At 43.3% G+C, this 14,765-nt stretch overlaps 1 protein-coding gene across 1 annotated transcript in view; it reads right to left on the bottom strand.

Moving 5' to 3' along the window:
* spon1a (spondin 1a) overlaps window positions 1-14,765 on the bottom strand; it is an 81,826-nt gene that overhangs the window by 21,836 nt on the left and 45,225 nt on the right. The window contains exon 7 of the mRNA XM_070836237.1: window positions 2,496-2,560. Within this exon, the coding sequence (XP_070692338.1) occupies window positions 2,496-2,560 (65 nt within the window). The remainder of the gene's footprint in view (window positions 1-2,495; window positions 2,561-14,765) is intronic.

Raw genomic sequence — 14,765 nt, forward strand, 5'->3', positions numbered from 1 at the left:
ATTTCTCTGTCACTATGCACTGTGGTGCCAAAGTGATTGTAGTTTTAATGGACTGCAAAGACCTCCACAGTTTGGACAGCCACATAATTAGCAGAGAAATATCCCTTTGAAATTTAAACTACCAGCATCTGGCATGTGTTTTCAGTTTATTTTACTGTTTTATGTTTTTTATTGTTTGAATATTGACATGATGATTAATATGAATATTGATGTGCTTTTCTATTCTACAGCACTGTATTCATTTAGCAAAAGCCCAGAGACCCTGACACATATGGATAAGTGGTTAAGACATCTCTTATGGTTCTGTCTATTGTACCTTATATTGTGGAGAGGACCTTAACATTCTCAACTTTGTCTTCTTCTCTGTTGTATTGGCTCTAAGTAGAGGCACTGCTGTGGACATACAGCTGTAACGTGTGATAATGGCTGTCACTTCTTCAGCCTAGCTCTTTTCTCATCTCCCAACTCTCCTCCCCCTCTACATCTCTACATCTCTGCCGCTTTGCCCTTTGTTCCAGCAATCACTTAGTTCTTTATAGTCAAATTAGAATGAATGCTTGGTTTAAGAGGAGGCACTTCATTTTACAGAATGCAGCTGCAGCACACATACCAGTTGTTAACCACATAGTTAACCTAAAAAATAAGCCCTACTAATGTAATTAAACTCCAGCCTTCTCAGAAGCGTTCTTAATCACTTCCTTGTTGATATCCCTTATGGTTGCCCTCCCACGCCTTCTGTCTTTCTCATCCTCATATTTGTTAAAGCAACATTGGAAGATTGAATTGACAACCACGATTTTTTGTGTTTCAAAAAAGTTTGCATATTTACACTGTGTTAGTGGAATTGTAGCACAGAAACCCAGAGATCCACCTATGAAATATGCTAGCATAAATATGCACTCATGCATTTTTCATGCTGGTCATATGTAAAGCTAATAAACTCTCTAATGACTTTTTTAAGAACAGAGTACATCTTCCAGTTTGTTGAGTAAAATGCAGACTTAACTACTTCCACGAGAGGGCACTTCCATGTAGTGATCGATAAAAAATGACCTTCCCCTTCTCGTTCCCAACCAACGTAATTGATCTGACACACTCCTGCATGTGCGGTACATAATCATTGTGTGAAACAATTAATTGGTTGCTTATACAGCACAGAATGAGCTAATTAGCCCGGGTGGATGTTGTTGCTTCCAGTCCAGGCTGTGTTCTTCCATTTGGAGACTAAACTCATGGCCCTCTCTTGACGCCCTGTGGTCGAGGAAATAACACTGCACAGGCTTTTACCACTGAAGTTCTTCTGAGCGAGCTGAGCCAACAAGCTTCTTGTTTTTCTCATGAATAAGAGATTAATGGATCTTATGAATTTAGGACTAAATGAGCACACACACTGTGAGAATGGTGTAGCTGGCAGTTTCAGGGCACCTTTGAGCTGGGTTTCCCCTGATCAGCAAGCTTTGGGTCCAACTTTGGATACTAACTTCTTGTTCTGACACCTTACGCCTTAAAAAGCTTAGGACCTACGGTACCATATATTTGAATTGATTAACATTAAGCAGTTTACCAGTGTTGGAGGATGTCTTGGCCCATTAACTACAAATTGTAGATGCTTTATATAAATGTAGATTATTTTCAAAAACATTCCATTAAATTTTTAGAAAGATTTCCTACCTTGCAGGCACATACTGGGTTCCACTTATTTTAATGCGGTATAAGATAAAAAGTGTTTGAGCTAAACCACCACTGTGGGTGTATTTACTAAGGCGCATGCCAAACAGTTTCTGTGCCCTACGTTTTAAAGAGTGCATCTTATTCCAGATAAGTGGCTGATTTGATATGACTTCAAATTCAAAACACGTCCAACACCATTGTCAAATTAAAATAGCGGAGGCACTTGGACCATACCATGGACCCATTACAGACCACGCATAGTTGCTTGAGAATGATTAAAGCCCAGCCTATTACAAATTCACTGAAGGGGTGAAACAAGTATTTAGAAGAACTTCAACATAAAAAGTAAAGCAGGACATAAAAGGAAAGCCTGTTTGAAACCAAGACTCCACCTATTAAAGGACTGTTGTAGATCAACATTTTAACAACTCCTTTTTCTACAAACTACTTAAGGTTGTTGTTGCATGTCTCTCTCTCCGCCTGTTTCCTGTTCACACATAATCCGTTTGACTTAAAAGACAGAATGACAAAAAACAGTGCATGATTTTGAAGTTCCTTACTCCACTAGTCCTGATGTCCTACCGCCCAATGTAATCCATTTTTCCTCAGGGTCTTTTCCTTATAGCTCTTTTACCTTCAAGATACTACAGGCTAGGAAATAACTAATTATGTGGAAAGTGATTCGTTAGAAAATATAATGATTTAAGAGAGTTTATTATCCATGATTTCTGTGATTTATGAATTTTGTTGTAGGCAATGAAAGTCTGAAGATTTGATGGTGAAAGATGAGGATAACATTATGATAAGCAGGAGATATAACTTACACATTAAGTGGTTGCCAGGCTGGCCACTGTGCTTTCATTTTGATGACTGTGAGGACGTCATCACCCTGCAGAAGAGAGATGGGCAAAAAGACAAAAAAGACAAAAAAAATCAATCTCGGTTCAGCGGAATAATCAGCACTTCACTATTGAACCATCACGCTTCACAGGTGAATGATTAAAAAGGATCAATGGAAGACTTTCCCCATCTCCACAGTTTAATCTATGAAATAATTATGGTCAGTGGATAAAGGTGGTACAGTGTGTGTGGTCAAAAGAGCTATAAATGCAACTTCAAATAGATAAGAAATGCACTTATGAAAATGTAGCTATAGAACTAAGATTCATTCGAATTTCAGAGGGATTGATTGGAATTGAAACACAGCACAAAAGGTTAAAGAGAACCTGAAACTAAATGTTCTCAACAGAAGATGAGAGAAGACTTTGCAACTAAATATATGGCAGAATTATGACACAAATGCAAAGGACAGCTGAAACCAGTTTGGAATGAAAGAAAGGTACTTAGGTTCTGCTCCAATACTTAGAGCAAAGTCAGAATAACTGCTCTGACAAACTATGCCAAGGAAATTACATTTAAGAAAAGGTTCATATCATTTCAGATCATTGCAGATAATTTCTAGGGACACAGGAAGGTTACAAGGCTGCATAAGTCTCCAACTGGCACTAAAGCATAACTTGAAAACAATAATAACCCCCACATCGGATGGGTTACAATGGTGCCATACATTTATGAGGAAAACTAACTCAACATGCTCTCAAGTTTACAGACAATGGTAATGGCTATCTTGTGTGCATCGTTCAATCAAGTGTACCATTTTTCATTAAGATACACAGTTAGAAAAATGTCATAAATGATCACATGTTAAGTTTATGCAATAATAATGTTACACTCGTGCTATTTCACTTGTAATTCTTTGGCTGAAATGGAGATTTTATGAAGCGCAGGACATAATGCTCTAAAAATGGGCTACTGAGATCACACTAAGTTCATCAGCCTCAACATGCATTTTCACAGCGAGACGGTGGTTGTCACATCCTTAATACAATGTTCATCCCTGGTTTAACCAAATTCATTATAATCACATTTATCAAACCATAACTGTAGTGCTTTTTAACATTCATGCTGACACTCCTGAGGTGTAAATGTCTCTGCTCCCTATGACGTGACCCTGACAGCCACTGGTGCGTGATGTCCCATCTCCACCACTGTTTGCTCAAAAACAGAAATGAGGATTTAGTAGAATCTCATTGTAATTTTTAAAAGTTATATACAAAATGGGCCTTTGCACACAGTATCTGAAGCGAGGCCCGCCGGTTCACCATAAAGTAAAAACAATGCACATATAAAGGAGTACAATATGATGAAATCCAATAAAATACCACAAACTGTGCATGTGTAACGGGTGTGTGGATGGGCATCACCAACAGGACCACTCCATAGACTGTTTCCCAGAATTTATTTAGTACAGCCTGAAGAAGACAAACATAACAAATGTCTTCTGGGTTTGTTTTCTCCTTTCCTGCTCCCCCAGCAAGGCACAGCAGTACTGTGTTTTACATTACAGAGGAAACATTCTTAATATATATAACAAATCTCCTCAAAACCAGAGGACTAAAACAATGCCACCTGGTGGCGAAAGTACCATGGGGGTCCGTAAGGGACGGAGTGATTAAACATCAACAGAATTACATTACCCAGTGAAGCACATACCTGAAGAAGACAAACATAACAAATGTCTTCTGGGTTTGTTTTCTCCTTTCCTGCTCCTAAACATATAAACGACATTACAAACAGTTAACAAGGAAACTAGCTAACACAGGGCGGGCTGCTGTTCGCGCCAAAATAACAACACTAAAAACATCTATAAAACTTATACTAACGGCAAAAACAACACAAAACAGCCTGGCAACACAAAAGTATACATCGATAAATAAAATACACCGAAGATAATAACTTAAACGACTACATTTACAAAGAAAACAACACAATTACAACAGCAGCCTTCACTCACGCAACCTACCCCCAGCAAGGCACAGCAGTACTGTGCGGGGTAAAGGGGAGGAGCTAGAGAAACACATGCGCTACGGAAACCCAGAAGGCAATAAAAAGGCAAATCGATTAAAAGTAATCTCCACAGGAGAAATTATAAAATAAAGTATAAACAAAAATAACTCATAAAGATAAAATTCACAATGATTAAATAATAAAATTAACAAACATGAATTGAAAATAAAGTGCATTTTTAACTCCGTTACACCCACCCCCACTGAATTTAATCGAACATGAGTGCCAACTACACAGTATACACTATACAAAACAGTACCAATTCACAATTTACCAGGGGTCAACACTGAGAAAACCAACACAAAATGTATCCCATAAGGATGAAGTGGTATGAGGGCAGCGCTTATCCCTCAATCCAGCAACTGTCAACAGGGTGCCTTGTACACCCCACAAAACCCCGACACAAAGTGTAGTGTAGACCCATGACATGAAAAACATTGCAGCAATACAAAAACTCACAGACCCAAAAGGGGCATAGGCTATCTGAATAAGATTTTAGTCAGCAAAAGCCTGGAACACAGATTTGCAAACAGCTTTAACACTGAACTTGTCTTGAACAACGTCCTGCCTGGACATGGTTTGTATTAGCCTGTTCACAGGTTTCACCAGACGGCCAAATCTTGACCTAACCTGTGCATTAGAACGGTCACAGTGCAAGGTCGAGGTCTGGTCAGCAGTGTGCAGAATGTCTGAGGCATTGTCTGTCTGTGTCGTGGTATTGAGAGCAGAGCCTGGCTGTCTCACACGTACTGGCACGTCAACAACAGTCACAGGGGCAGAGTCACAAGTCACAGACTGATCCGTTGTGTGGCTCTCAGGTGAGACTGAACAGTCCCGGGGGTCAGAGGTCGTGCTCTCTAAGTCAGTGACCTCTCCTCCAGACAGGCTTGGTGCAGATAGCTGTGTGATCCAGTCTATGGTTCTCCTCTCAGAATCCACAAGCTCTGGATTAGTTAAAGGGCTCTCTCCTTCTCCTGCAGTTATAGGCGAGTTCCCGTCACTTCCAGCAACAAGGCTCACACTAGCTGCACATGTCTCATTCTCTCTCTCATACACGATCTCTCCATCCTCTCTAACATCATCAGTTCCTGGGACTGAGGATTCTGTAGCAGGCACGGAAGAGGCAGGGTCAGACGTTTCACATACGGCCTCCACAGGGAGGAAATTGGCCAGCATGAGCAGGTTTCTGTGGATCACCTTCTCCTGTCCAGTGATTGTGTCGCAGATCCGGTATGTGTGCGTCTCTGGGTTAATGTCCACCACAGTGTAGATGGTTGATTCCCACCTGTCAGCAAGCTTCTTCTTACCCCTTTCTTTCTTGTTGGCCAAGAGAACTCTGTCGCCAACGTCAATGTTTGATCCCCTCACTTTCCTATTATACAACTGAGCGTGCCTCTTCTGCTCTTTTGAAGCATGGTCCTGAGCAATCACCATCGCCTCTTTCAGGTCATTGGCAAGACATATCACATACTTGTCATAGTTCACCACAGCAGAGTCATGCAGGACAGTCTGAAAGAGAATATCAACAGGCAGACGGGGTACTCTGCCAAACATGAGGTAAAAGGGGGGGTAACCTGTTGTCTCATGGGCTGCACAGTTATACATAAAGGTCAGTGTCTGCAAGCGTCGTGGCCAATCAGCTTTCTCCTCGGGGGACAACGCACGGATCATGGCACCCAAGGTCCGATTGAATCGCTCCACACTCCCGTTTCCCATGGGATGGTAAGGGGTTGTGTGTGATTTTCTGACACCCGAGACTCTGAGGAGCTCACTTATAAGCTGACTCTCAAAGTTAGCGCCTTGGTCACTGTGAATCCTTTCAGGAAAACCAAAGACACAGAAATACCGGTCCCAGAGAACCCTCGCCACCTGCTTAGCTGTCTGATCTTTACATGGAAACGCCTGAGCCATTCTTGTGAAATGGTCCGTTATCACCAAGACATCAACAGACTTGTTTCTGGAGTTTTCGGCTGACCAAAAGTCAATACATACCAGCTCTAACGGCCTTGTTGATTTTATGGTCTCCAAGGGGGCCCTTCCCTCAGGCTCGATTGTCTTACTGACAATGCATCGCTGACAATGGCGAACATAGTCTCTCACATCTCTGTCAAGGTTTGGCCAGAAAAACCTCTGTCTTGTCAAGCTGAGGCTCCTGAACTGAGCTTGATGTCCTGCTCCATCGTGTACTCCCCGCAGAACCTCAGTCTTGAGTGAGTCAGGGACAGCATATTGGAAGCGCTTTGCCTTGGTTTTCTGGTCCCTTGAAGTCCTGTATAACACACCGTTGAACACAGTTAGCTTATCCCAGTGCTTCAAATATTTTGTTACAGAGACAGACTCCCTAAACCTTTCTCTCCTGGAGGGCCTCCGACGTCTCTCAACATAGTACAGAACCCGAGAGAGAGTTCCGTCCTCCAACTGCTTGTCACGGAGGTCCTTTTCAGTGTAGGCAGGTAAGGCGTCTTGTCCAGGTGGAACCAACTGAGGCAGGTACTGCAACACCTCAATAGCACGGGCCCTCGGACCAGCATCCCACTCAGTGTGCGACTGTAGTACAGCAGACACATCCTCCCTCGCAACAGACTGAGTGTGCATTTGTAGTGGACTGCATGTGGACTGAGCATCGATGCTCACCGGAGAGGGTTTCTTGTGACCACTGGATGACCGGAAGGCATTCTGGACAGAGGAATTTGACACATCCTTGACCTCGGTGAGGAGACCTGCATAGGGTTCAGCGAGCAGTCTATGGCCAACATTCTCCTTGACAAATGGCACACGGCTCAGGGCATCAGCCACAATGTTTTGTTGACCAGGGACATACTTGATGTCAAAGTTGTAACTCGCCAACTTGGCTACCCAGCGCTGCTCACAACAGTCTAGTTTTGGCTTTGTCAGTATATGAGTCAACGGGTTGTTATCAGTCCAGACTGTGAATTTGTGGCCTTTCAACCAGTGACTGAACTTGTCGCAGACGGACCATTTCAAGGCCAGAAACTCTAACCGGTGAGCTGGGTAGTTCTTCTGGGACTGAGACAATGACTTGCTGGCAAAAGCAATGGGTCTGGCTCGTGCTTCACCCTCCTGAACCTGAGACAGAACAGCACCTATGCCATCCAGGGATGCATCAGTTGACAGCATGAAGGGACGGGTAAAATCTGGATGAGCCAGGACAACACTGTGAATCAGCGAGGACTTCAGGTGTTCAAAAGCCTGTCCCTGCTCCGCCGTCCAGTCAGAAGCACACAACTTCCTACATGAAAGTTTATTCACATGCAGTTTGCCTTTCCTTTTTCCACCCTTCAGCAGATCAAAGAGCGGCTTTGCAATGGCAGAATACCTGGGCACGAAGTGCTGATAGTAATTAATCATCCCCAAAAAGGACCGTATCCGCTTCTGAGATGGGGTTACACCATCAGGCTCCATGAGATCGGTGGGTGACATGTTTGTGATGTTCTCAATCTTACTGGGGTCTGTCGAAACACCATTCTCATCCACTATGTGGCCAAGAAACCGGACAGACCTCCTGAGAAAGAAACACTTTTTAGGGGCCAGCTTTAAGTTATGACCACGCAGCCGTTCAAACACCATTTCCAACCGCTGCAAGGCAGTCTCCTCATCAGGTGCAAACACCAACAGATCATCCAAATAGCACAGTAGACTCAGATAGTTTTGGTCTCCAAAAATGCTGGTCATCATGCGCATGAAGCTCCCAGGGCTGTTGCAGAGGCCCTGCGGCAGACGGTTGTACTCATACAAGCCCATGGGAGTGGTGAAGGCTGAGTACTTCCTGTCGTCCTCGTGGAGTGGCATATTGTAGAACCCGGAGGTCAAATCCATTGTGCTGAACAGACAGTTCCCTCCCAGTGCCGCCAAACAATCCGCCTGGTGAGGAAGGGGATGGGCGTCCTTCAGGGTTCTCTTATTCAACCAGCGAAAGTCTGTACAGATTCGGAGATCACCATTTTTTTTCCACACGAGCACCAATGGAGATGCATATTCACTTGTCGATTTTCTGATGATCTCCTTTTCCTCCATCTCACTCAGCACTTGGCGCAGCCTCTGGTACTGGCCAGGGGGCACTCGCCTGTATGGGAGCCTGAATGGTCTGTTGTCTGACAGGTGAATGCGGTGCACAAAGTCCGTCGCCTCTCCACAGTCAAGGTGGTGGCGTGAAAAGACATCCTCATACTGTAAAACAAGGGCAGCCATTCTCCTCTTGCAGTCCTCAGATACTTCACATGACTGAATATCAACACTACTGAGCCCAACTGACATGAGTTTGTCTTTGGCAGAATTTGCGTCTGCAGTAGGCGGCACAGCTGATTGAGTGTAGCTAGCAAGGGGAACCTCAGAGCTTTCAGCAACATCCATGTCCTCAAGTGCCATGACGGGGTAGACATCAGCCAGCTTTGCATTGCGCCTCAATAACACTGGCTTACTAGATGTATTGATGAGCTTTAGTGGGACCCATTTGTCTCCCCACAATGTAGTTACAATCTTTGCGACCAGAACACCTCTGGGAGCTGAGCGGGATGAAGTGGGCTCTGTCATGACGGTGCTTCCTGGGGAAACAGCTGTGTTTTTAGGCAGTTTCCCCCAGATGAGATATTCACGCCCAGGCTCGAGGCAGGTAGCTGAGTTACACCTTACTGTACCGACCTTGTCAGGAACATCTTCACCTTTCCAGGGATTCAGACCAGACAGCATGGACAGGAAATGTTCAGTTTCTGGGTCTCCAGATGGGCAGGGGCCGGACACTGTCCTCCAGTAGGACTCACATAGCTTGGACTGATGCAGGACGTGTTTTATGACATTTGTCCCTAGTATCAACTCATCATGCTGTCCGGAAACAACAAGTGTGGGGACTAACATTTTACAGCCATACACTTCCATCTCCACATCAAAAGCACACTTTGGCTTAACACGAAGTCCGCCACATCCAACAAGGACCACATTCACATCAATCAGTTTTTGGTCTGTTATCACTCCAGCCTCCCTCAGCTTCATTTCAGCTGTCTCACTGATGCTGCAGGCCATTGAGCCACTGTCCAACATCCCGCCCATTCTCATTGTCCCACCCATGTCCACAGTTGTGTAGAAGAGACTGTTACTGCTGCCAACTCTGTGAACATTCTGATAAACAGCAACTTCAGCGTCATTACATGAGTCTCTCACAGATGTGTAAACAGTCTCAGCATCTGACATGTCATCAGTATGGGAGTTTGTGGTGTGACCTGTACTGCCTCCCTCCGAATACAGGTCGGCTAGTTTCCCTCAGACTGGGATTGGGAAGAATTATTAGCAGGGCAGTTCAGTCTGGTGTGGCCAGGGGTGAAGCAGGCAAAACAAAGTCTTTCAGACATGCAGTGTGAAATGGTAGTGTGACTTGAGTCATTACAGACTTTACAGCCTGCTTCTCTGGTACGTCGCTCACGAGGGGCACGCTGGAACCTCCCACCTCGAATTGGATGAGAAGTGTTGCGTTGCTGCATTTTCTCCATCATCTCCTGAAACATGTCCACCATACGAGTGAGAAGTCTCTCTTCTGACTGTTGGAGATTTTGCGCCACAACTGGCACAGAGGCTTGGCTTTGAGCATGTTGGGAACCATCCTTAACTGAGACATGCGCTGGAGAGGGGCATGAAGGGTGACACACATGACGTTGGGCTTGGAGAGAAGAGGGCGAGGGTATTGGACTTGGGGTGTGGCACTGCTCATATGCTGCTAGGCTGGATGATGTTGGGCTGGGCTGCTCAGAGGTGATAGTGGCGATTTGGCTTTTCAGCTGTGTAGCACCAGTGATTCTGCTACTAGCCCTCAACTCTCTCTGATAATCATCAACCCTCAGCTGAACATCACGCGAGGTCCACTCATGAATTGGCTTACACTTTAAGGTGCAGGATAATTCTGGATCAGGGCAGTGTTTGACGAACATGAGAGCCACTTCATCATTCATGCTCTCTGTCTGCTTCCCTTGTCTGCGCAGGCCGTCAAGAGCTAGGTCCGCTGCCTTATTGAGTCTTATCCAGTAGTCGACAGGATTTTCTCTGTGCTTGGGCAGAGTAGCATAAAAGTCAGCAAGAGGGAGACAGGAGGGGGCTTCACTGAAATAGTGCAGAAGAACATCATATACTAGTTCAGGTTTCTTTTTAACATCAAGGGTAGGATCAGAACGCATGGCAATATTCACAACATCCCTGGCCTTGCCCATTAAGTGGCTTGTGATTTCTTCTGCCTGTTCACACACAGGAATTTCCTGTTTTCTGAGGTGAGTTTTAGTCAAGTCAATCCAGTCCTGGACTGAGTATTTGTCAGTGTTGTCACCTCTGAATGTCTGCAGTACTTTATCAGACTTAACATGGACTGTCACATGTGGAAGGACATGCTTGTTAACGTCACATTGTGAGTCCTGGGCAGAAGAGGCAGTCTGCTGGTCACTATTCATGTTCACAACACCAGCTGACATTAGCTTAGCAACAATGGATTCACCTATTTGAGCACCCAACTGCCCTACCATGTCTGTAAGGTGGTGAATGGCATCAACATCACTGCGGGGTGTGGAAGAAAGGGGACCCTCCCTCATTAACCCACTAACAGGAGTACAACCTGGGCTCTGACCCAACCCTGATTCTGCGCAACCATCAGGTGTGAACTTTGAATGTCCCACAGCCCTACTATCAGCAATGTCACTGAACCAAAGACCCCTACCTTTAGGTAAAGTGGGGCTAGAAAACTTATCCATTGTTATTTTAGCAGCTGCGTTTAACCATTAAATGTACTTGCGTTGTGTTTTTACATAAAAAATAAAATGGAGTGTCCTAAACCACAGTCTTTCATAAACCTGATCACATAAAAATCTTGAACTGATGGATCAAGACGGCTGCACAGCATCCACGGCGACGAGCATCAAGCTGATCTGAAGATCCAAGGGGTCACGGCACCAGTGTAACGGGTGTGTGGATGGGCATCACCAACAGGACCACTCCATAGACTGTTTCCCAGAATTTATTTAGTACAGCCTGAAGAAGACAAACATAACAAATGTCTTCTGGGTTTGTTTTCTCCTTTCCTGCTCCCCCAGCAAGGCACAGCAGTACTGTGTTTTACATTACAGAGGAAACATTCTTAATATATATAACAAATCTCCTCAAAACCAGAGGACTAAAACAATGCCACCTGGTGGCGAAAGTACCATGGGGGTCCGTAAGGGACGGAGTGATTAAACATCAACAGAATTACATTACCCAGTGAAGCACATACCTGAAGAAGACAAACATAACAAATGTCTTCTGGGTTTGTTTTCTCCTTTCCTGCTCCTAAACATATAAACGACATTACAAACAGTTAACAAGGAAACTAGCTAACACAGGGCGGGCTGCTGTTCGCGCCAAAATAACAACACTAAAAACATCTATAAAACTTATACTAACGGCAAAAACAACACAAAACAGCCTGGCAACACAAAAGTATACATCGATAAATAAAATACACCGAAGATAATAACTTAAACGACTACATTTACAAAGAAAACAACACAATTACAACAGCAGCCTTCACTCACGCAACCTACCCCCAGCAAGGCACAGCAGTACTGTGCGGGGTAAAGGGGAGGAGCTAGAGAAACACATGCGCTACGGAAACCCAGAAGGCAATAAAAAGGCAAATCGATTAAAAGTAATCTCCACAGGAGAAATTATAAAATAAAGTATAAACAAAAATAACTCATAAAGATAAAATTCACAATGATTAAATAATAAAATTAACAAACATGAATTGAAAATAAAGTGCATTTTTAACTCCGTTACACATGAACATTACAAGCTTCACAAATACATTTTTATTGCAGAGCTAGTGTGTGGGGTGACATTGTACTGTATATGGCTTTGTGTTATTCTATCTAACCCCTGTTGAAGGTTTGTCTAAGCAGTAAAACATTAACTGTATCTACCTTCAAGAACAGAGGTATATGCCAGACACACAGAGGATGAGAATCCCTCATGGTGAATCTTACTTATCAAACATACAAACAAACAACTTTAAAAGTAGTAATTACTACTGCATGTAAATTACCACTTCTCAATAACTAAAGGTGTGAAAGTATGTTTGTGATGTGCTTAATTGTTGCACTGATGTCAGTAAACCTACTTCCTGTAGTCAGATATTATTTTCTTGTTCCAAAAAAATGTTGTGACCAAAATGACAGCGCACCCATCTCTTGCTCTGTTAGTGAATTTCATTGCAGCAAATCTGACAGGCTGATAATAAGCAAAGCAGACTAATCCTATTTTAGATTCAAGAATGCTACTGAAGAGCTGTGACTGTGCTAGGATTCAAATATGATGTAGTCATACAAGTTTAAGGAAGCTTTACATTTATGAGTTGTTTTTTATTTGCAAATGATAGCACAGCGTGCTTTCTGTTCTCTTGCTTTTGGAGGAAACATTTCAGCCACTATTAAATCATATTTAGTGAGGCACTTTTTTGCAATGAACTTTGCAATGAACAGCAGTTGACAAGCGTGAAAATGTCTAGGTGCTACTTTTGGTTCAGGTCATCATCAGGTGAACTGAAATAGTGAAAAAATGTGTGTGTGTGTGTGTGTGTGTGTGTGTGTGTGTGTGTGTACTGGGAAAACTGTTATTTTCTTAAGATAGACTAGTTACATATTTTGTGACAGTAATACAACTTCTTATGTACTGCCGGTCAATATACTGAAAGAAAAGCTCCCTCATTTTGTTTTTAACTGATTACTAACTCTTAAATCTGATGAAGAACAGACGCTTTCATCATCCTGTTTCCCTGCAAGAAGGTGAAAAGAAAAGATCCTAGAAACAAAGGTCTGATGCAAAACAGAGCAACCAAATATTGCTGCGAGACCTTTAGAGAAACAGATATTTCACTACTAGCGGCGTCCAAGACGGTGACAAGGATCACTTATGAGTGAGCAAATAAAAGACCTTCCTCCACAATTTGGTCTTTTGGCAGCCATTTGCAGAACAAATTGAACTGTCAAGATATGACTCATAACTGCTGAAAAGGATACATTTCATGTTCTGCACCTGCAACCCCAGAAACATAACGGTTTTCTCAGTCTCTCACTCTTTCCCTCAATCTCTCTATTTTGCCATTGAACCAAAATAACCATACCTAAATGGCCATATATACAATGGGCTTTTTGAATCAGCTTGGCCCCCTAAAATTGTGTAAGATTAGCGTGATTCTGCTTTGAAGGTGTGAAAATGTGAGGAAAATGCATTTCTCCACTATGAAGTGATTATAAAATATCAAAGTGTAGACAAGTGTGTGGATTTTAAAGTGGTGCAACCCTGTGCCTCTCTGATAAGAATATTTGTCTCTCCTTAGGAGAGGACAATCCGGACTCTACTCCTTCCACAAAGTGTCAGTAAGTCATGCCAGTCAGGGCATCACTTTTAACGGGGATCAGGAGAGCTGATATGATTGGATGTAATTGATGCCAGCTTCACAAGTTATCAGCAGGCACACTGTGTGCCTCTGGTTGTGAAAATACTACAAGTGCAATCCCAAGTATGGTCCAAAAACTAGTTTGCAACACACATTCAAGTCTCGATGATGTAAGTTGTCTGTGTAATGGAGGTGTACCATAATCTCTTAAATAACACCAACTTTTCTTTGATTTTAAACGCAGAGCGCCATTTTCAGGCTGTCATGCTCATTAGCTACATCACTCAGTCTTTAATCAGTCAAATCTACACATTAACCCAAAGCCCTTTCACACAAAAAATACCATGACACATATTAAACTTCTGCAAACATCTTCACTCCAGCATCAAAACACATCTTCCCCCTGACCTCTGACACAAGATATTAAGACTTCTCCCTCTCCCACACCATACTTCCTTCGATCACTAATCTCCAATGGACCAATCACATCTTGCTAGTATCTGAGTTCTGTTTACCAGAGCTGGAGGTCCAGTTCAGACTCTGCAGAATTACCACTGGTGACTGTTGTAGAAAAATCGCTATATGAAATAAAACCAAGCTCGGTGCAATGTAAAGCAAACTGAGTTATTTAATATCAGCAGATCTTGCAAGAGAGTCAAGTCACACACACTACAAGAGAGTGAAGGAGTTGACTGGCACAAAGAGATATGAGACAGAGTATTATAGGCAATTGGGCGTATCATAAGCACAAATGGTTTTCTTC

Source organism: Pempheris klunzingeri, chromosome 1 (assembly GCF_042242105.1).
Source record: "Pempheris klunzingeri isolate RE-2024b chromosome 1, fPemKlu1.hap1, whole genome shotgun sequence".
Taxonomy (NCBI): Eukaryota; Metazoa; Chordata; class Actinopteri; order Acropomatiformes; family Pempheridae; genus Pempheris; species Pempheris klunzingeri.